The sequence below is a fragment of the Siphateles boraxobius genome, unplaced genomic scaffold (assembly GCF_051911475.1).
Source record: "Siphateles boraxobius isolate OS27281-9 unplaced genomic scaffold, OSU_SipBor_1 77, whole genome shotgun sequence".
NCBI lineage: Eukaryota > Metazoa > Chordata > Actinopteri > Cypriniformes > Leuciscidae > Siphateles > Siphateles boraxobius.
This window is the reverse complement of record NW_027509205.1, coordinates 14,987,704-15,011,089: the sequence shown is the minus strand read 5'-3', so window position 1 is coordinate 15,011,089 and position 23,386 is coordinate 14,987,704. Positions and strand designations below refer to the sequence as shown.

General features: G+C 36.6%; 1 protein-coding gene across 1 annotated transcript in view; it reads left to right on the top strand.

Annotated features, from left to right (window-relative positions):
* The window catches only part of itga5 (integrin, alpha 5 (fibronectin receptor, alpha polypeptide)), a 53,263-nt gene that overhangs the window by 9,322 nt on the left and 20,555 nt on the right, over positions 1-23,386 (top strand). Inside the window, exons 2-18 of the mRNA XM_077218382.1 lie at positions 5,220-5,350; positions 11,039-11,142; positions 11,643-11,766; positions 11,857-11,918; positions 12,023-12,068; positions 12,762-12,890; positions 12,998-13,042; positions 13,450-13,493; positions 13,688-13,741; positions 14,673-14,725; positions 14,810-15,018; positions 15,806-16,006; positions 16,093-16,138; positions 16,603-16,716; positions 18,494-18,549; positions 20,353-20,510; positions 22,099-22,236. Coding sequence (XP_077074497.1) covers positions 5,220-5,350; positions 11,039-11,142; positions 11,643-11,766; positions 11,857-11,918; positions 12,023-12,068; positions 12,762-12,890; positions 12,998-13,042; positions 13,450-13,493; positions 13,688-13,741; positions 14,673-14,725; positions 14,810-15,018; positions 15,806-16,006; positions 16,093-16,138; positions 16,603-16,716; positions 18,494-18,549; positions 20,353-20,510; positions 22,099-22,236 — 1,714 coding nt within the window. The remainder of the gene's footprint in view (positions 1-5,219; positions 5,351-11,038; positions 11,143-11,642; positions 11,767-11,856; positions 11,919-12,022; positions 12,069-12,761; positions 12,891-12,997; positions 13,043-13,449; positions 13,494-13,687; positions 13,742-14,672; positions 14,726-14,809; positions 15,019-15,805; positions 16,007-16,092; positions 16,139-16,602; positions 16,717-18,493; positions 18,550-20,352; positions 20,511-22,098; positions 22,237-23,386) is intronic.

The window sequence follows — 23,386 nt, the reverse complement described above, 5'->3', positions numbered from 1 at the left end:
TTGCAATTAGCTTGATTTATTTTGTTGTTTTTCTATGAAGTTTGGGGTCGATACCATTTTTTGTTTTCGAGCAAACCCTCTTAAGCTTACTAAGGCTGCATTTATTCGAATAAAATTCAGCAAAAAGAGTAATTTTGTGAAACAGTATTACATTTAATGTATCTTATTATTATTAAATATATTAAATTACTAAAAAATTAAATATAATTTAATATATGTATACATTTTTATTTGTCTGTGATGACAAAGCTGAATTTTCAGCATCATTACTCCAGTCTTCAGTGTCACATGATCCTTCAGAAATCATTCTAAAATGTTGATTTGTGATGTGAATCAAGACACATTTCTTATTATTGTCAATGTTGAAAACATAAATATTTTTATCAAAACATCCTGTTTTTTGGATGTTTTGATGAAAAGAAAGTAAAAACAAACAGCATTTATTTTAAATGCATTTTTTATATATAAAAGGCTTTACTGTTACTTTTGATACATTCAATACATCCTTGCTGGATAAAAGTATTAATCTAAAAGTATTAAAAAATATTACTGACCCCAAACTTTTTGTATATAAAGTTTCCCAGAAAATTCCCTGTTTCTGGATTTTTTTGTGCTTTTAACACATGCAGATTTCTGTGCCATTCACAATGGTGTGTTTTGTCTGATTGTGATTTTCTTGCACCTTCATTAGCAAGCAATGTGGTTTCTTGGCAAGCTCAAGCTTTTATAACAGCGATCAAATTGACATAAGTTAAACAGCTGGATGATATTGAAGTGTGAAATGGGAGGGAGAATGTTTTAAACAGAAGAAGTTGGAAATTAAGGCATTTGCCATCTAATGGCCTCTAACCATTCATGGCTTTAGTTTAGCGCTATCAGCGTCTTTCAGCCAGTATTTTCTTGCCACAACTTAAGTAGATGACATATGTGGCACACCAATTTATTTTTATAGCTTTAATTCTGGTCTGATTACCAAACCTCAGAAATGATGGGTTAAATGTTAAGATGTACTTTGCCTCAGTGGTGAGTATCTAGCAAGCTTAGCATTTTAGTGGTAACACATTCAAGCCTGATTTTCAGACTAACTCAATTAGCTTAATTAGAGCCACACTGAGAATGGAGTTTGGGTCTTGGTTAGAGTCAGTGGTTGTCTGTTTTAGAGATTCCACAAAGGGTGTTAATGTTGGTTTTACTCTTAAAAATCAATGTAAACTCAAACTAAATCTATTTACTTTATGCATGTTCCTTGCATTATTGAGTGAATGATTCTTTGGTGTTTCGCTTCTGAAATGCCTTTCAAAAAATATATTTTGAAGAATGTTTCAAAGTGGTTTTTGTATGAAAGTGAAATGGGCCCAAAACAAAATCAAGCCATTTTTTTTCTTTGATGGACAGAAATAAAACGGAGACAAATTTCAAAATGTAGTCTTTTGTGTTCCGCAGAAGAAAGAAAGCCATTGAGGTTTGCAATGTCATGAGTGTGAGTAAATGGTGACAGAATTGTCAGTTTTGGCTGAAATATCCCTTTAAGACAACAGCCTCCAAAGACAATAACCCGACCTACTAAATAATTCTGATCACCAACTACTTGCAGATGCTAATAACACTTAAAGCCAAATTTGTTCTCCATATAACTGCATTAAAACAACATTCTGTTGTTCTCTTACAAGGCCAGATTTTTTTAATTAAAGTGAGCTTCACTTTGGCAATCCCTCTGCTGGAAGGCCGCCTCTTTCTCATTTTATGTGGAGCCGTTACAAAAAGCTAGCATCTAAGCCAAGAGCAATCTGGCTCTTATCATTATGCTAATGTTAACTCAACATTTAAGCATTCAGTGCATGGATGAAAAGAAGGAAATTTAGGAGAGATGAGATCCCCCCCATAAGATAAACCCCCATTACATGCTAATTGTTTCTTATTTACAGTTCTTTCAGATCATTATCAAAATGGCACGGTTTAGGCTACATTAGCTTGAGTGTTAGGCGGAAGACACAGTTATTTCCACTTGTTGATGAAAGCAATTTTGTGTTTCTAAAATTCCTTTTATATGTGTTTGATGGTGAGTTTTGTATATTATAATTTTACATCAATTAAAGTGGCATATTTGACTGTATATTTAGGTCTTAATGTACCGAACATAATGTGTGCCTTTTAATTAGCTTTTTGTTTTGCAAGTGAAGCTGGTTACTTGTTTTATCATGCTTAAACGGCAACCTTGTTTCTAGTTTTCTCTTTAAAGAATGAATATTTAAAACATTAACTTGTATTGGTTTTGCATTGCTTGGAAACTACCAATGGCATTCAAGATAAAACTCAACTATAGTGAGACTGAATTTGTGTAATTTATCATAACAAAAGTGGAACGTTTGTAGCTTTACTGTAACTGTACACTTGTGAGCAGTCAGCCAAAGCGGTAGTGTAAGTGTACAGCATTCCAGGAACTCAAGGAAAAGAGTGAAAGTGCTTGGGAAAGTTAGTGAATTTGCAGCTGTTAGACACACTTCACATGCATTATAGCAACATAACATTTCGTCAGACTAGTGCACTTGAGTTCATTCATAGTGTGCTTGGGTTCAAATGAGGTGGTGGATCAGCCTGTTCTGTTCACATTTTAGTTTTAGACATCCCTAAGGTATTATCGATGAGATCTAGAGTAGGAATATTGCAAGATGTACCATTTAATTCTAAATTCCCTGGAGAAAGCCATCGTGGGAATCTGGGATTGACATTACACCTCAGCTAGTGCTCTGTAACACCTCTGGGACACTCCCTCTGTCCATACACACATATGGCGGAAACCTGGATACTCTCTCCAAGCCGGAAGAGGTCTTTGTTTTGGTTTCCCCTTTATTATAACAAAGGGAGAGTCTGCTTTTTTATGTGTGTGTTTGTGCTCCACTTGTAGTGGCCCTGAAATCTGGTGTGACCCCAACAAACATTTCCACGTGTAATGTCCTGCCCATTTATCCGTCAGTCAATTGTTCAGGCCTTTTCCTTTTTGTCTGGTATTCCTCTCAGTACAGAATTTGGAAACTGTCCATGCCTCCAAAGGCATAGCAAAAATAAAAAGCGATTAAAGTTGATTTCCAAATATTTTTAATTACCTTTTATTTTTATATTTACAGGTTTCATTTTTTTTTTTTTAGTAAATGTGTTATTTTCTTAGTAATGCTTGTCCTTTTTATTATTATTGTTTTTTAAAGTTATTAGTTTTAGTTGTACTTTTTTGTAGTTCAACTTAAACCTATTTAAAATACTTGCCAAGTTTTTTTTCCAAGTTATTTTTTTTTTTCATCTAATATTTCAATATAAATTTATTTACAGCTTTCAATTAACAACAATGCTTGAGTTTTTTTAAGAGCTGCCAAATGTCATGTATTTCCATAGTACAGGATAGCCATGAAGGCTATAGACCTTGATGATGATGTCCTCAACTTTGTTCAACTCTTTGACTCCAGACACATTGTTTTTTGTAAATAACAGCTGAGAAAATCCAGCCCTCTCATTTAGGATGTGGTCAACTGTCTGTCTCCTGTTTGCTTTACTGTTTTTGACCTAAATGGTCATCTGGTCCTACCTATATGACTCTATCTCGACAATCCATCTAAAGTGGGCTTGAGTCTCCATGGCTGACCAGAGGGTTTTCTGAATACAGCCTTTGTAAGGAAGTCCTCTGTTCCGCGTCACTGAGACCAGCCCAGGGGGCAGGAAAGGGTGTTCTCTTCCTGTACCTTGACCCCCCCCCCGGAGATGCCCTCAGTGCCCTCTCACAAACACCTCCACCACACCCCCATCCCCCATCTCTCAATGGACCGGCCTTAATGACAGGAAAGATGATAGTAAGTTTACAGACAATGAGGTCATGGCGGCACTGCACCAATCCAGGCCGGCTCTTGGAAAATTAGACACAGATTAGAAGAGCAGGGACTGTGGGAGTGGCTGTCTAACTGTTGGGTACTTTTCAGAGAGCTTGTTTCAAATGTCAAATCTCAAGATGCCATGTGTGATTACCTTTCTAAATGATCGTTCTTACAGTTTTCACCCAGTATAAGAATTCTTACCAAGTATAAGAATGGGTGGAAAAAATCCCATAGATTTACACTACCGTTCAAAAGACTGCTCACCAAGGCTGCATTTATTTGATCAAAAATACAGTAAAAACAGTGATATTGTTGACATTGTATTACAATTTAAAATGAGTGTTTTCTATTTTAATATATTTTAAATCTAATTTATCCTGTGACGGTAAAGCTGAATTTTAAGCATCATTACTCCAGTCTTCAGTGTCACACGATCCTTCAGAAATCATTCTAATTGTGAATCAAACTTTTTTAATGGTAGCGTACATAAAAGGAGGGAATTTATCCATATTTAGAGACCAGAATATCACAAAGACATACAACCACATTGCAACCACGTGGCAACCTGCTAAAGACCAATCAGAACACCTTAGAAACCACATAGCAACGTCCTGGCACTCACATTTTCTTCAGAGAATGTAAAAATGCATTTTAAACAGCGGTTCCGCCTCCTTTCTCTCATCCTGTCCAACTACAATTGTTTAATCTCTCTGTTAAGAAGTTTGTAACATGTTCATTAATTAGAGAACATGCTTTTAGATATGTGGCTGTGTTCTTCTGTATGTGTTCAAATATTTGCAGCTCGTGTGTTTATAATAACCCAGGGGGGAAAACAGCTGTAGGAGCAGAGCTAACTCAACTTTAGCAAGCTTGGCTCTTGTTTTCTAATTGACTTATTACCCAGTGGGACTGGTGTGTGTGGTTGTGTGTTGGTGGTCACATGTCGCCAAACAAGTTATTAGCCATTGCACATGGCCACGCTGTTACATAATTTCCCTCTGTATGGTAGGAGACAGTCCATTTCCTCAAAGATTATATTTTAATTTTAAAGGGATAGTTCAGCCAAAAATGAAAGTTTTCATAGCATAACATGTTTTCAATGACTTGTTGAATTCTGTTTCGTTCAGTTTAGATCTTCAATTTGGGCTTCTCAACACTGATGTTTTCATCTTTCTTCTTTAACATAGAAGGATTGTTTCTTTACAGCTCTGATGTTTGAATCCAAACCTTTTGACAAATTGTCCCATAGACTTTTTGTGAATTGGAACACTGTTGTACTTCCTGCTCTCTTATAAATATTCATCATAGTCTTATTAGTATGCTAACATCTTCCTTCATCTTTTTTTCCTTCTTGAACAGTGTGAGTATTATAGTTGGAGCACCCAAAGCCAACACCAGTCAGCCCAACATCAGAGAAGGAGGATCAGTCTTCTACTGTCCATGGAGCCTCAGCCAATCACAATGCAGCAGCATAGAGTTCGATAGACAGGGTAAGTCTCACTAACCAGTTGCTGTGCTCCATTTGAACAATGAAACCTTTTAAACACCAATATTAAACATGTGATGTGGGTGTTCACTAAAATATGTATTTGAGACTAAATTAGTACCAAATGCACCAAATACAATTTTTAGTGAAATTTGTAGAAATGTTGGTTTTGTTCCTCAAATCAAGCTTGCGCAGCTAAATTAGCGCACAATGTACACTGCTAATTTTTTGCCGGAACTTAAAGAGGATCCAGTGTTTTGACTCAAGTTTCTACATCCTCCCCAAAACAATCCCAGAGTTGATTGATATCTGCTCCTTCCATTATGTGGCTTCCTCAAAGCTAGCAACTTTTTGGGTGCACAGCTCTCTGACTTTCTTTGTGTAGACCTTGCTCTGAGAGGTTGATGGAAGATGGGATTTAGAGGAAGAGAAGGCAGACAAGTGCTTGAGCAGACTTCCTGTGTATATACAGTGTCCAATTTTCTTAAAATATTTGATTTTCTCTACATGGATGCCAGAACATGATAGCTAGAACTGCTAAATGGGTAAATAGAGATGGTTTTATGTAATTTGTTTCTGGAAGTCATATATTCACATCTAGAGCAAAAATATATCTGGAATGGTGTCATGTGACTGAAAATTTTTTATTGGTCCATGGAAAAAAACTACCTACAGGAAGAAAAAAATGTCACAGGAAGAATTTCAATTTGTAAATATTCGATCTTGATATGAACTGTCTGTTTTGTGGCTGCCTTGTTAGTGCCTGCATGTTGACATTGCTCGCATTGTTGGTTGTTGATCTACTCACCATGCCAGAATAATTTCTGTTGTGGCGGTGACGTAAAACATAAAAAATGCATTTTATTATGATTCAGATTTCTGTGCACTACAGCAACCAGGAAAAATAAGCAGAGTATAAGCAGAGACCACAGCAAACACTATCAATTGTGAATTGTCTCTTGCTTGAATCAGACAGAGTCTTAAGAACTGATCCAAGTTGCTGAGTATGTAGAACAAATGTCAAGGGACAATGAAGTGTTCACAATCTCAGTGAGAGACTCTTGGCCTTCTTCCTGCGGAATCAGTCTCCTTTGAACATTCAAGCTGTGATTTACTGCATATTACTCAGGGAGAAATGTTCCAGCAAAAACTTTTTACAGATTAATTTTTATAATTATTTTTCTCTCATGACGCATTGCATATGCCAGCGACGTCGTCGTATAGCAGATTTTGCTATGTAGGGCTGCAAGCATACTGTGTTTTTATGAGACATGTAAAACATCATGCTCTTCTTTTTATTACGTTTGACTTTAATTAAAACATAATTTTGTTTTGGTTCAACTCAATAGCCTAGCAGAAGAGAATAATTGAGTTACGCTAATACCCTGTGACGTGTAATGCATGCATGGCAGGGGCTGGTTTAGCCTTGGAGGTTAATGCTTATCCAATGATTCAATTAGATGTCAATACATCCTGACAGATCCAAAATGGTTGATATTTTGACAAGTGGCTTTTATGCAATTTTCTTTAGTCTCAGCAGTCAGGCAATAACCTTAAATAAAGCATGACAATAACCACCTATTTGAGCACCCTTGGTTCCGGAAGTAATTACCCCCTTTTTTAATTTTATTTAATTTTATTTAATTTTATTTAATTTTATTTAATTTTATTTAATTTTATTTAATTTTATTTAATTTTATTTAATTTTATTTAATTTTATTTTATTTTATTTTATTTTATATTGTTGTTTTGTTTTGTTTGAAAGCAAATATATAATTGCTTAAGAGGTTGTGTTAGGTCTTTCTAGTCTCAGAAGTTAGGAGACTAGGTTAATTTTCCCTTTATTTTCCTGTTTTGTATTCCTAATTTATTTATTTCCTTTTTTCCTATTTAAAAAAAAAATTACATTGTTTAAGAGCTCATGTTAGGTCTTTCTAGGTTATTATTAAAAATCTATTTTTCTATGGAGAAATAAATAACTGTTGTACTCTTAACAGTTTACCCATTTAGTTTACGGCCATTTAGTTACTGTAAATACTGTATATCAAATAAAGATCTCACCACTTAAATTTGGGCTTGACCCTGCGGCCACTGATGCGTCATTGTGAACCTCTTTTGGCCACTTAGAAAGGCCATAGTACTGTACTTCCTCCTGCCTAACATCCCTCAGTCAGAGAGAGTATTAGCTAATCGTGTCTTCAAATCTGACCTCTTTCCTCTTCCTCCCTGATAAGAAAAGAGTGGGTGGGAATCAGAGGAGAGAGAGCGTTGACTCAAGTCTATTCTCATTTCCCTGTCTCTCGGCGTCTCCCCAGAGACGCTTGATGTGATGACTGAATTTAGCCATGTGGCTTGTGGCTTCCGCTACCCCTTCCTGACCCTCCCTTTCTCTTACACAGATCTAGATACTCCACTAATGGGGTGGTTCTCTCATCGCTGAAAGAGAGAGGTGTGTGTGTGTGACCTCCTCACCTCCACTATCCCACGAGAGAGTCGGCCAGGTCATCTTGGCCTGACTCCAGGATCTGAGAGCACTCGTAGGATTAGCAATCAGGGGAATTTTGATTAAAATGGCTGTATATCACAGCAGAGGTGTCAATTAAGGTGCCTTAATTGTTGGAATACTTCCTCTGAAATCCTCTGTTACATCAGAATTTGTCTCATGTTACCAGACTAAAGTTTGGTCTAAATTGCAAATTTATTCTGGCCAAGAACCACCCACTCAGACATGTAAAGTAGTTTCACTTTTTATGTGACATGAGCAAAACAGAATGTCTGGTTTAATTTCCACAGTTAAAATGCTTGAATATCTGTCAAAGATTCAGTTCAATCAATCATTAACCAAATCCAGTTACTAATTCTTTCACAGAAGCATTCATTGCTGCACGAGAACGTCATTTTAGTTTTCTTTTAGTTTTTATGTTTAGTCTTAGTTGTTATGTTTTACTTTTTATTTTATATTAAATATAAAAGTATTACATTTCTCAGCACAGTCTAGTGTTACTGTTTTCTAATGGCATTATTATATTTCATGCAGGTGAGTTGTTTTGAGTTTTATAATATAACATCAAAAAACTAAAAGATTAGTCTTTTTTAAAATGCTATTTTAAACTTATTTTAGTGTATTTTGTTTTGCTATTTATTTATTTATTATTATTATTATTTTGTTCAAAGCTTATATCATTGTTGAAGAGCTCATGTTAGGTCTTTCTAGAATTATGTTACTAAAAAATTCTAAAAGTGTTTTCTAAAGAGAAAATGAATAACACTCCTACTGTTGCACTCTATTCAAAATTTCTATTTAGTTACAGCACATATATGAAAACTAAATGTAGACTAGATTTCTTTTACAATAATAAAACTGCTCGAGTTGAGTGAGGCCATCCAATCAGATTAGAGCTTGAAATTTTTGGAAAATGCCTAGATTCAATATGCAACTGCTGTAACTCTACGGTATCTTGCATCCAAGTCTTAAAAATCATGGTCGTCGTTCTGACACAAACCTCATCCAGTTTTGGGTAGTTCTCCCCTAACTGTAACCAAACAACACCATTTTCCCCACCTTCCCCACTGAGCTTTATCTTCCCACCTCACCCGTGACGTGGAAAGTGAGATAATTATTAGTTTTAACGGTCCACTTCCATTGACGTTGACTGATTCTCGTCCCACAAACTGTCCTCCCCAACTGCGCACCAGGAGGACACGGCGTCTTCCATATACCGTGTCTTGGAGCGCAGTAAAGAAACTTGAGTTTTCAGTTGTACGGAATCTCACAGGGGCAGGGCTGCTGGTTTTCTTTACTTTGGCAGTGAGAGAGGGAAAGATGGGGAGGAAAAGAAAGAGAAAACCATCACCCTGGAGGTGACCATAAGGCATATATCCCCTAATGTTATTAGAGGGCTCTAATCCCCACTGCTTTGCTACCGGGGTACCAAACATCCTTGAGAGAAGGAAACAAAAGATGTCTGGGGAAAAGGAGGCGTCTGTGTGTGTGTGTATCTGGGTTAAGGGGTGGTTTGGAAAGGAATAGGACAAGTCTAGAGAGATGACTAGTAGAGGGAGATAAAGAAACCATACAAGATAGTAAAAGAATGAGTGGGAGTTGGTGACTTAAACAGAGAAAATAATAAAGTGGAATTCCTAGAAAGGGATGACATACTTTGAGAAAGGGAAGAGGAAGGTGAGGGGTGCTATGAACTGAAAGACAGAGAGAGAGAGAGATAGTCTGAGAGTGTGTGTGTGTTTGTGTCTGTAGGAGAGTATCTGACAGATAGCTTGAGCTCCTGTTTTGCTTGGATGAGGATTCCTGGCTCTGTTTCCGCACTCAGAATGAGACTAAGTCCTTTTAGACCGTAAAATTGGGTCTTACCAATTGGATGAATCACCCAAAGCAATATGTGGGTTATATTTCACCCTAGAATTGAAAATTATTTTTGCATAAAGATTTTATTAGGCCTATTTTAGTACCATTGTTTTTTTATTTTTTATTATGACATTAATGACAATAATGCATATTTTTTCCTTTAATTCTGTTTTTCATTACTGTTGTATGATAAAAATTAATGATGAAAATTATATTTTGGCTAATTTAATTATAGACTTGGTTTTCTCTATGCAAAATATAATTTCCAGTTCTTCTTTTGATTTGGGGCTGCACTATGATCCAGATATTTCTTGACAGTTTTCACAATATTAACCCGCACGACTTGAGCTCCAGTTTTGTTTGGATGAAGGTTCCTGGCACAGTTTCTTCTCTCCGAATCAGACAAGCTCCTCTTCAGAGCCAGCTGAGAATTGTGTTACCGCCAGTTGTACCTTTCACTCATTTCTCCTCTTCCTCAATCTCTCGTTTCCCCTTCCCCTCCATCACACCACAGAACCCTGTTGCATCATGCATGTAATTATGGTGCAACTAGAGAAATGTCTGTGGCCCAGTTCAGTTTGGCAGTCAGGGATGGGAACGGAGTGTTTTAAAGGCGTTTGGATGTTTTGGCCTTGAGACTCCTCTGGCTGTTGAACCTGAGCTCTGATGGTCTTGGTCTAGTGATCTTATTGTTGAATCCGCACCCCTCTCATTGGTCAGGACGTGTCACCTTTGTTTTGATTTCAGCCCATATGTGACCATCTGTCTTTTCTCCTTCTTGTGCCTTCTTCATGATATGACCTTTAACCTCAGTGGACACCTGAGCCTGCTTTGTACAGTCTGTTCTTTTTTTTCACCTTGGACTTTTAATTTTATTATGGGTCTTAATGCACTTAAAATAAACATGGAACTGTATTCACAACACATTTAACTTCAGTGATATGACATCTCTGAGTGCAACAGGTTTGTGAAATGCGATTTGATATTCATAGTTAGCCTAATATTTTTTCTTGCCTGTTGACTGTTTCAGAGGAGGTTTATAAATTGATGTAACATTATTGCTATTATTATTATTATTATTATTATTATTATTATTATAATAACATATTCTTTCTTTCTAATGACAATTAATGATGGATTGTGCACAAGAACAGCATTCACATTTATTACATTTGTGTTTTTGTAAATAAACTGAGCAACACAATTAATTGATCCATTTATTTATTTTATTTTATTTTATTTATCCTTTCATTCTAATGTTCATAAGTGGTATCATCATATTAATTTGTATTATGTATATTAATATTATATATTATTTTCTTGCTGTAGGAGATCTAAACGTAACTGTAAATGGAACAACACTGCATCAAGGAGAGTTCAAATCCCATCAGTGGTTTGGAGCAACAGTACGAGTGCATGAAGATAGTGTGCTGGTAAGGTCTTTTTACTTATATTTTTGACTGTGTGAAAAATAGTCAGTATAATATTCAGTTTGGACTCATAAAAAAAAAAACTCAGTTATTATTTCTAGAACATTTGTGATTGAACAGGCGCATTACATTGCCTTCAATCACACATGTTCTAGTAGAAATAATGGTTGGTGACTCAAGTCTAAAAATGTTCTTAAATTGTCTGTGTAGGTTTCAAATTATAAACTGATCAGATCCAGCCCTATTTATTCCTTATAATTCCTTTGTTTTCTTTCTGAATTCAAACTTTGGCTGTTGGATAATGCAGGATTGCTGTCTGTAACATCAAAAGCCCAGGTGCTGTTCTTCATGGATTATCAAACTGTGACCTGGATTTATGGTCATGGTTGCTTTACTCCAGAACTACTGTTGACCTCTCTTAGTGTCTTCTCTGCACTCAGCTAGCATGTGGGTTTTGTGTTTATAGAGTTGACATTTAACTTCTAGCATTATCCATTCCATAGGCTTGTGCCCCCCTTTACGCATGGAGAACCATGGCGGACATACCTCGTGCTGATACTACTGGCTCATGTTTTCTGGCCGTCGAAAACTTCACCAAGTTTGTGGAATATGCTCCGTGTCGCACAGGTGGGCTTGAAGTCAGCGATGATTTGTTAAGACACTGTCCAATATAAGTTGTTTTGAAGTGAGAGTAACATAACTTGCTGTCCGTTGCAGAATTTCATGGAAGAAGAGGACAAGGCTACTGTCAAGGTGGATTCAGTGCTGATTTTACTCAGGTGAGACATTGTTAGAACTGAATAGAACATATCATTTCAAAATGTAATGCATATCTGCTGTTTTCTTCTTCTGATCTCACCTAGATTCTGTTACTATGTTACAGGAAGGAAAGGTGGTGCTTGGAGGACCTGGCAGTTACTTCTGGCAAGGTTTGGCTTTCAAAATTTAAACACTAGTTTGACGATACAGTCTTTTAAAAGCTCTTTAGTATTTGGCATTTATATTAAGTATGGTATGACAACTTTAATTGAAAAATTTGGGGTCCGTAAGATTCTTATTTTTTTTCATGGAAAGGATCTTTTTATCCAGGATAGGATGCGTTAAATCAAAGGTGACAGTAAAAGAAATGTATAAAGGCAGAAGAATTCAAACAAAATCAGGCCAAAACGAGCTTCGTTTGGAGTTTGTTTTGGGGTTTCAGAACAGCTTGCCAAAGCTAACTTTCCGGAAAAGTTCGCTACGGCTGGTAAACACCTTTGTACTTCCATTGGTCCATAGCGATTACGTAATAGGTTTTGTGTGCGCGGATGTTCCACCTTCTTTCAGTTTTCTGGTTCATTTCCTCTGTTAAGTCCGTCCAGGTCGGACATCCGTGAGTAATAAATGAACTTGACGTGTCTTTACTAGAGTGCTGAATGCAAAGCTCATCCATGGTACTATGATCAGATGCTTTTCTTATGCTTTATTTAAAATATGCTTGCATTTTTCTCAATTTTGTTGTAATTTTTAATAGTGTTCTGTTCTCAAAATGTGAATTTTTACAGTTATTATTTGCATCGACTGTGGCCTTTTAGCTCAGTGCAAGTGCAATTAAAAGATCAATTTCTCCTTACAATCTCTAGGCCAATTGATCACTGCAGTTAAACAAGAAATCGTCAAAGCCTATTACCCGGGATACTTCTTGACATCAGTGGATCGCCAGATTCAGACCAAACAGAAAAAAGAGATCACATTTGATGACAACTACATGGGTACGTCTTTCGGCCCCCCTTTTATTAGTTGTCGAGTAGTTTTTATTATTGCCTTATCACAGGCTGTTTCCTGTTTGTCACCACCCACATTTTCATTTGTTTAACAGGTTACTCATTGGCTGTGGGGGAGTTCAGTGGTGATGATGATGAAGGTGGGTGTTGTAACTCTAAAAATGAAACCTCTACATCATAGTGCTTAGTTAGGTTACAGTTTCACTCGACTATTTTGGTGTCATTTTTAATTTACCCGTTAAAAAGGAAATATAATGACGGTGACAGTGTTTTACCACAGATGATGATTTAACATCATCATCTGCTGTTTGAATAACCATGGACAGAAGCATTAAATCGGAGCACTGTATGTAGAACATTTCAAAGGAAGTGTTATGATCCTATTATATCCATTTCACTTAAACAAACTTGAAAACAGAGCAGTTGGAGAGGCTCTGATCACCAGAATTCTCCGAGTTCCTGAGGAACCAACACATTTCCATGTTTCCACTATTAAATCTTTCTCTTTTTACTCCTCTTTTTTTTTTTTTGGCTTGCCTGCTCTCAGACTTTGTGACTGGAGTTCCCAGGGGAGTCAGACTCCATGGACAGGTGAGAAGCAGTAACGTTATCAACTGTGACATTTAGCCAGAGAACTTTTTGCTCAAATTAGGGGTTACATCAACTTTTCAGTGTGATGCATACATGTGACAAAATCCCTTACACATCCCCTAAAGTAACCCAGAGATTGATATGATTGTACTTAATGGAACAAAAATTATAGTGTGTTGCCTTTTTTTTTTCAGGTTTCCATTCTCAATGGCTCTCTGGATTTGCTGAAGACTTTTACTGGAGAGCAGGTAAGTTTGATCCCATTTATTTTATTTCCAGTATGACAAACATTAAACAAGTCCAACATTCGGATTATAGTAGTATTAAACTTTTGGTACATACCATATTCCACGTTGTCTTAGGTGAAATATGCATTGGTGCATTGATGATTAAACAGACAAAATTACCTGAGAGACTTGGTTATAGATGATTGTGTCCAGTAAGAAAACCACCTAGTAACCTTGAACATTTTAGCAACCGCATAGGGATGCATTGTAACCATACAGTGCATCTTATCATCAACAAGTTTTGAATGGGCATATACCACTTATATTTTCAAATCTAGTTTTTCTAATTTGTTCTATTGGCTTTTGTGGTGCAATACTATTAATATATGACTGCAGCTATTTTTGGACTTGGCATTTAAACAGAAGTTATATCATTCTTAGTGCTTTGCAAAGCTTCATCCCACCATGATATTCAAACTGTTGCACACTGATGATATAAGAAACTTTAACAAGTCTCTTTAAACTGGGCTAGAGTGCTCTGTGGTAAGCAGTAAAGAACGGATTATGTGAGGCGAGAGCTTACGGGCAATTTTCCTAAACTAGCGCCACAGTTTTGCAAATGGAAATTGTTGGAGGCCTTTAACTGCTCTGATTGCCTCAGCTGAGTAAATACAATCAAAAAGCATTTGTGTGTGTGCCCACCTCAGGGGGGCTAGAAAAAGAGCCACATCTGAATCATCAAAGAGCTATTTTTTTTTATGTACTCACACCACAAACTGGAGTAAATGTCAATGTATGCCTTTAGGCGAAAAGTAATTGTTCATGTGACATTCATAAGATCCTACATGCTGTTTGCAGGTATTGTGTAAAAATGTGTAGCTTGTATCTGTGATGATTCAGATCAATTATAGTGTTTAGATTTTAATTCACCAGATGTACCCAAATTTTTCAGATGGGTTCCTACTATGGCTACTCAGTGGCTGTTACTGACATCAACAATGACGGGTAGGTGATCATAACCAGGTTTAGACAAGAATGTGCCACAGGAATGTTATCAGTGTTTAAGTTTGTGGTTCGTATCACCTTCAGAATGACAGACCTGCTAGTTGGCGCTCCCATGTTCATGGTTCGTGACTCTGATGGGAGGTTAGAGGAGTTGGGTCGGGTCTACGTGTACTTACAGAATGGACCTCTGGATCTCACACCTCAGCTACCTCACCTCACCGGCTCACAGACGTTCGGCCGGTTTGGCAGCTCCATTACCCCTCTTGGAGATCTCAACCAAGATGGTTACAACGGTGAGAGATTTGTCCAGATTTTTGCATTTGTTTATCTGTCAGTCTTTAAATAACTATATCGGTTGTCAGCCGATATTGGAGTTTCTTTATCTAACCTAATCTAACCCTTTCGGACAATATTTAATTGTGCATGCTTATTTGTCTAATGTTTACATTTAGATTACCTTTGTAGTCATCTAACACTCATTTAAGTTATTTTTTTTAAAGTAGATCACTGTGAAATGTTATATTTAGCAAATCTCAAAATGAATATCATTCATATTGTACATTATAATGTTATGATGCCTAAGTTTACTTAAAACATAAGGGTTTAGTTTTGAATTTATTTAGACAAAATAATGTAGAATTTTAATATCTGTCACTTATCGGTTAATTAAAAAAAAATTGTGTGCGTTTTGTTTTTAACTTTAGACAAAATTACATTGAATTTTAACATCTGTCATTTATCGCTTGTTGCTTTTAGCTTTTAGTGTTTGATTTTAAATTTATTTAGAGATTAAAAATATAAAAAAATATTACAATATGGAATTTTAAATATATGCCATTTTATCAGTTAATTTAAAATGATAATTTTTTTGTTTTATTTATTTAGACAAAATTAAATAGAATTTATCATTTAAAATGCCATCATCTATTCAATTAAAATGACTACTTAAAAAAAAAAACTTAATTTCTTTAGACAAAATAATATGGAATCTGTTGTTTATCATTTATCATAATCACGTATTTTTTGTTTTAGCCAGATATATATTCTCAACTAATTCACCCCTAATTCTGCTCTTAACAGATGTGGCCATCAGCTGTCCGTTTGGTGGGGAAAACAAACAAGGATTGGTGCTCATCTATAACGGACATGCTGGAGGACTCAGGGAAAAGCCCTCTCAGGTGATCGCTGGCCAATGGGCTTCTGCCGCACCGTCAGCTCTACCTGCAAGCTTTGGTTTCGCCCTTCGTGGAGGCAAAGACCTGGATAACAATGGCTACCCAGGTGAGAAAGCTTTGTCTGTTGAGGTAACATAAACCACCACCATTACTTTTGAAATCTAGTCTGATATCATGTTTTTGTTGTTGCAGATCTCATTGTTGGTGCATTTGGTCAGGACTCAGCCTTTCTTTACCGGTTAGTCAAAGACATTTTTTATATTTTTAATTTCTATTCTATTTCTATTCATCAAAGAATCCTAAAAATGTATGTCAGTTCCGACAGAAATTAAGCAGCACAACAGTTTTCAACATTGAGAATCGTGAGAATGTTTCTTGAGCACCAAATTAGAATTTAAGAATAATTTCTGAAGGATCATGTGACCCTGAAGACTGGAGTAATGATGCTGAAAATTCAGCTTTACATCACATGAATAAATTGCATTTTAAAATATACTGAAATAGTAAACAGTTCTTTTAAATTGTAATAATATTTCACAAATTTAATTGTTTTTACTGTATTTATGATTAAATAAATGGAGCGTCTGTGAGCAGAAGAGACTACTTTCATAAACTGTAAAAAAGTGTAGCTATGGAAAGCTATTTAAATTTTAATCATAAAACTGTTTAAAATGCTAAATACTGATGTTATGTCATTTTTAGGTCTCGTCCTATTGTGAACACCAGTGCCACCTTGACTGTCTACCCAACTATGATTAATCCTGAGGAGAAAGTTTGCCCCATAAGCCGTGGGAACGAGACCCTGCATGTGTCCTGGTATGTCTGCCATCTTATTTCGGCCAGAATTTGCTGTATTCCTGGTTCAATGCAGTAAATAGGATTTGGATAAACTTTCAATTGTCAGGCGTAATAAAGTCAGAGATTTCAACAAGCCATAATATGGTATAAGATCATGGTCCTTCACATTTAACATCAGTTAAGTGGCATTGAAGTGCACTTATGTAGGAATTTTACAAATCTAATTTAGTAAATGAAGGTTATTTCATTTCGTCCACCATCGGGCTTTGTGTGTCCGGCCGAGCATATGGAAAGGTGTAGTTAGGTTTGGACACACTGTGCTGGTTGAGAATGAGCCAGGAAGGTGGCGAAAAGCATAAAAACCCTTTCCCACCTCCATTATGTGCGTTTTTGAATTATGCATCCTATCTAGGGAAGGAAAGGAAACCCCAAGGGGCTGGTTTCCATCTGACGTAAAACGTCTGTGTCTCCGCCTGTTCTGTTTAATAAAGGGAAAGTTTGTAAACGTATGTCTTGATTACAAGTCGTTGCCTAGAAACAGAGGCTTTTGGGAGAATTTAGAGAGCGAGAGAGAGAGAGAGGTCTAGCAGCAGCTTTGAATGAGATATTGTTAAGTGGTGGAACAGCTGGGAAACATCAGGGCGCACTGAGCTGCACACACACACACACACACACACACACACACACACACACACACACACACACACACACACACACACACACACACACACACACACACACACACACACACACACACACACATACACACACACACACACACACACACACGCTGAGGCTTAGAAACGCACATGGGAACACACTGCGTTTATTGCACAGGTCAGAAGTAGGTTGGATTGTGATTTTTCTTTTCTTCTTCACTCTTTCACTCTTCCACTCTTCCCCTTCTGCATCTTGTTTCTTTAGTGTTCTTTGTTTTGTGTATCCTTTTTATTCTTATATCTTTAGTATCCTTTCCTTACTATATCTCTCTTTTTTGGGGGAAACTTGTCTTTTTAAACTTTTTCAGACCTTTTTAAAAGGTTTTCATTCTTTCATTCCAATTAACTTTTTCTTTCTTGCTTGCTTTCAGTTGCACCATCATTACTCTCAAATAGATGGATAAATTGCTAACAACTTAATTAGATAGACATCTATTCTTTAAAAGTTTGGGGTCCCTTTTTTTCTATTCATACTTTTATTTGGCAAGGATGTATTAAATTTATCAAAAGTAAAACTAAAGGCATTTATAATATTACAAAAGATTTCTTTTTCAAATAAATAACTTCTGTTCGTCAAAGAATCCTGACAAACATGTATCACGGTTTCCGCACAAATATTAAGCAGCACAATAAATAGAAATATTTCTTGAGCAGCAAATCAGCATATTAGAATGATTTCTGAAGGGTCATGTGACACTGAAGACTGGTGTAATGATGCTGAAAAATGCTGGAATGAATTGAAATAGAAAACAGTTAGTTAAAGTTTTAATAATATTTCACAATATTGTTGTTTTTTACTGTATTTTTGATCAATTAAATGCACACTTAGTGAGCATAAGTGACTTTTTTCAAAAACATGAAAAAATCGTCCCGATCCCGAACTTTTGAAGGGTACTTTGCATCAGTTAAATCACCTTTCCTTCCTTCCTTTCTTCAAGCTGTCAAGCCATTTGGCCTGAGGAACCAATAATAGCAAATATTTCATAGCCAAAGCGATGCAACCAATGTGTTTCTAGTGCCTCACTGTAATGAGCCCACTTCATCTCTCATCATTTGTCTGCTGTGCTTTCTTACAGTGTCAACCTGAGCTTTTGCCTAACAGCCAATGGGAAGCACCTACCAAAAAATCTCGGTAAGCCACATCTGCTCCCGTTCACATACCTATAGGATCCTCTTTGCAGACTTATCTTAAATAATATTCCTTTTTTGATAAACAATCAACAACCCAAGCATTGCAGTGGAAAGTTATTCTTGGTTCAATTTTTACTTAATTTCTTCACAACCTAAAATAAATGTTTTTTGCAGAGCTTTGCTTAATATTTCTGTTTCCAATCCATAAACGTTTTTTTGTCCATATGCAACCTTTACAATGTATTTATTCAGTAATTGCTTCCCTCTATATGGAAGGCATTTTATGCCAATTTTAAATAAATCAATGAAATGATAAAAATGAAAACTAAAACCAGATTAACACATTTATTATAGAAAACTGTATGTACAATATGTGACAAAATTGAAAATGAAATGAAATGATTTAATTTTAATTTTAATTTTCACAGTGACAATGCATCATCCTTGTCAAATCACCAATTTTATTTTTCAATTAGTCAGAGATGTTGCATTGTCTCCTTAAAAATCCTTTAATTTAATTTCCAATTGTGTCACATATTTAGCATGCAGTTTTCTATAATGAAATGTTTCATCTGGTTTTAGTTTTCATTTTTATCATTTAACTGGTTTATTTAAAATTGGCAGAAAATGCCTTCCATACCTCTATTCCCCCCGGGCTAATGATACCACCATATGCCCTGGCATTAGAGGCCTAGACAATGTGTGAAGAATAACACCTACTACACACGCTCCGATAACTGAGCACAGCTGCCCAACATACATCTGAATGGCATGCACATTCCTTCATGCCCATCAAAAGTATTATGGCTTTTCAAGGGGCGTTTTCACACCTGAAAGTCCGCACCAAGGTCCGAACCAAAGTTCACATTTTGATACATTTTATACTTTCATAAAGTTTTGGTTTGGTTTCACACTGCAATTATGCGAGCGCACTAAAGAACTTTACGTGACATACTTGCTTCCTGTCGTCATCATCTATGTGGGCTGCATCTCGACATTGATTGGTTTGTAAATGGACGTGCGTCTGACGTCAGCATGTTGTCAATGCAGCAGGTAATTTTGACAACATGAATGAACAGACGCATATCGTTGCAACTGTATTGTTATTTTTATGGCATAATTAGCTGCAGCACCAACTATACACAAGGCTAGTTCAAATTCGCCAAATTAACGTCCTCGTCGTGCGAACATTTTATCGTCGCCGGCAGGAATGGAAGAGAAGACTGCAAGCAATCATGCGAGCTCTTTTTTTTGTGCGTTTTTTCCAGTTGACTTCTAATTATGTCATCAGACCATACTTCAATTAAAAACCTCGTCTCCTCCTCTCCCCATGTGCGTACGGCTCATTTTTCCTGCCACCTTCTGTTTTTTCGGCTATGCGGGAACCACCGGAACTTCCTGTAAAAAGTCTGAAAGTCCGAACCATACAGAAATGCTTTCACACTAGAAACGAACAAAACCTTTGTTCAGTTTGATCCGGACCGAGACTACCTCTTTTCATCGGACAAAATTTCATCTGTTTGGTCTGGACCGTGGTCCGGGGGAGGTTTCACACCTGCAATTTTGATTCGGACCAAACTGAAAAGAGTCTTTCTCTTCAGGTTTTGGATGATGATAAAACCTAAATGTTTGGGAGAACTTTCCACTCTTGCCAAAGCAAAAAGTTCTGATCTGACCAAATAGGCTTTGAGATTTAGTGCCGTGTCAGCATGGCGCCGTCCTGCACCTGTGTGTGGAGCCAATACTTAAAAGCACCATACCCAAAATACTTCTAAATATATGTGTTAATGGGTCTGTGTTGTAGAGTTTAACGTTGAAGTTCAGCTGGACCGTCTGAAGCAGCAGCAGAAGGGGGCCGTACGGAGAGCTCTGTTTTTAGACACTCATCTTCCCGCTCAGAAGAGGACTATGACTGTGCCAAATGGAGGCAGAATCTGCAGCGACACTAAGATCTACTTGCGGGTGAGTTTTATCTACAAAACTTTGTAAACCGGGAGATTAATGGTATTACTAGAAATTTAACAATACACTTATGTCATGTTTTGGTTCGATACACGATACTGATCTCACGATAAAATACTTAACAACTGAAAGGGTTAGTTCACCCAAAAATTTGAATTATGTCATTAATGACTCACCCTCATGTCGTTCCAAGCCCGTAAGACCTCCGTTCATCTTCGGAACACAGTTTAAGATATTTTAGATTCAGTCCGAGAGGTTTTTGTCCCTCCATTGAAAATGTATGAACGGTATACTGTCCTTGTCCAGAAAGGCAATAAAGACATCATCAAAGTAGTCCATGTGACCTCAGTGGGTTAGTTAGAAGCATCGAAAATATATTTTTTTCCGAAAATAACAAAAACGACGACTTTATTCAGCATTGTATTCTCTTCCGGTTCGTCAATCTGCGTTCACGAGTCCGCTGACGTAAGACGCTGCTGACGTGTGTCTGGTGCGCCCGAGCCTCGTTTACAGTCTGAGGGAGACGCACTCTGTAAACAAAACAATCTTTGCAAACAAGTCTGAGGATTTCGAGACAGGGGAAGTCTTGCATTTTTTTTTAACCAGACATATTTATTTGAACCCGAATACACAGACACACCACATAACACGTCAGCAGAGTCTTACGTCAGCAGCGTCACTGGCCTCGTGAACGCGGATTGACAACAGAACCGGACGAGAATACAATGCTGAATAAAGTCATCGTTTTTGTTATTCTTGGAACAAAATGTATTTTCGATGCTTCAAAAAATTCTAACTAACCCACTGAGGTCACATGGACTACTTGTTGATGATGTCTTTATTGCCTTTCTGGTCAAGGACAGTATACTGTACATAGATTTTCAATGGAGGGACAGAAAGCTCTCGGACTAAATCTAAAATATCTTAAACTGTGTTCCGAAAATGAACGGAGGTCTTACGGGCTTGGAATGACATGAGGGTGAGTCATTAATGACATCATTTTCATTTTTGGGTGAACTAACCCTTTAAAGTGATAGTTCACTCAAAACGAGGGAGGCGATGGGGGGAGGGGGTTGTAATCTGCTTGGTTACAAACATTCTTCCATATATATTCCTTTGTGTTCAGCAGAACAAAGAAAGTCATACAGTTTGTATGTTTTTTCAATTCTATACATGATGCATATTGTTTTCATACATGATATACATTGTTGCAGTTTTGCATTGCGATGTGTTGTGACACTCCTAGGTATTACTACTGCTAATCTATTACATTTAGGCATGTAATCATGTCCTAATGTGGCATTCAGAAGATATTTGTTGTTTAATGTACATTTTATAAGCAAGTGGATTGTGAGCCAATGAGAATTAAGAGTAGGCGGGGTTAACCAATGGAAATTTGCTGTGGAAAAATGACCTGCACCAGAAGTGATTTTTCCATTTATTAGTACAAAGATAAGTGTTTAAAGTGAAGACAAGTAAGATAAGAGCGGCAACACACAAAAAAATGCAGCGAGGGATTAAGAGTGTCATTTCATCCTGCATTCTGACCTTCCTCACAAACTCCCACTCTGTTTTCCTCGGAGTGTAGGATGAGAAGGACTTCAGGGATAAGTTATCTCCCATCTTCGTTGCGCTCAACTTCAGCCTGAACCCTCAATCCGCGGCAGACAGACACGGCCTGCGGCCCATCCTCAACTACCAGACGGCGGAGCTCATCGAACAGAAAGTACGTACATTTGCTGCTGCAGATATCCCACAATGCTTTGCAGGAGTAAACCGAGATATTGCATGGTGCGATGTGTTCTTCTCCCCCTTCATGATGAGATTATCAAACATACATCTGGGATGTTCTCCAAATTGTCTGGAAAGCTGTTTGAGAGCTTGAGGAAATGTGTAGCGTGTACAGCGGAGAACTTTTCACTGTCCCACTAGGAGAAGCTCTCTGGGCATTGTGGAAACTCCACCGTAGAGGTGTTTTTGTGTATAAAGGGTTAATAGATTTCTGTTTTTTTCCGGGCGGGCCCACACAGGCCATATGCCGTCTGTTTAGGTTTAACGTTTTGGGTGGCAGTTTTCTCTCGGTAGTCATTGAGGCTGTGCCGAGCACATGGGCCGCTGTGTTTCTGCATATGGTCATTCTAATAAGAGGTCTTGGAAACATTGCAGATGGATCAGAGCGATGGATCAGATTGCAGAGCGACCTTCTAAAACTTTCGCTTATTCGGGCCAAGTGGAAGCTCTTTCATTTATGATAAACGAGTGTATTCATGATATTCAAAAGGAAAATTCTTGTTCATGTTGGTTTAACATTATTTAAAAAAATAAACATAAACTGTTAAACTATTTTCAATTTAAAATTTTATTACACTAAAAATATCATTTTGTAATAATTTGCAATTATTATTATTAGGAGTACTATTAATAATATTACACTATTATTATGAATATGGCATTTTTAACAAAAAATACTGTGAAAAAACGAAATATATATATATATATATATATATATATATATATATACACTATATGTGTGTATTTGTGTGTGTGTATATATATATATATATATATATATATGTGTGTATGTGTGTGTAAAATAGATGCAATATTCATAATGAAAGGGTAATACTATTACTACTACTAATAATTTTATTTTTATTTACTTCAAAATAATGTGGATATATTTATATGGTAAAAATATAATTATCATTATTGTTGTTGTTACTGCAATATTTTTTATAGAGTATAAACATGACATAAATATCAAAAATGTTTTAGAGGACTTAACTTTAAAAATATATATATTGTTGTTGTAACCACAATATAATTTTATAGATATTTACAATATTTTTACTCTATAAAATATATTATGGCAACAA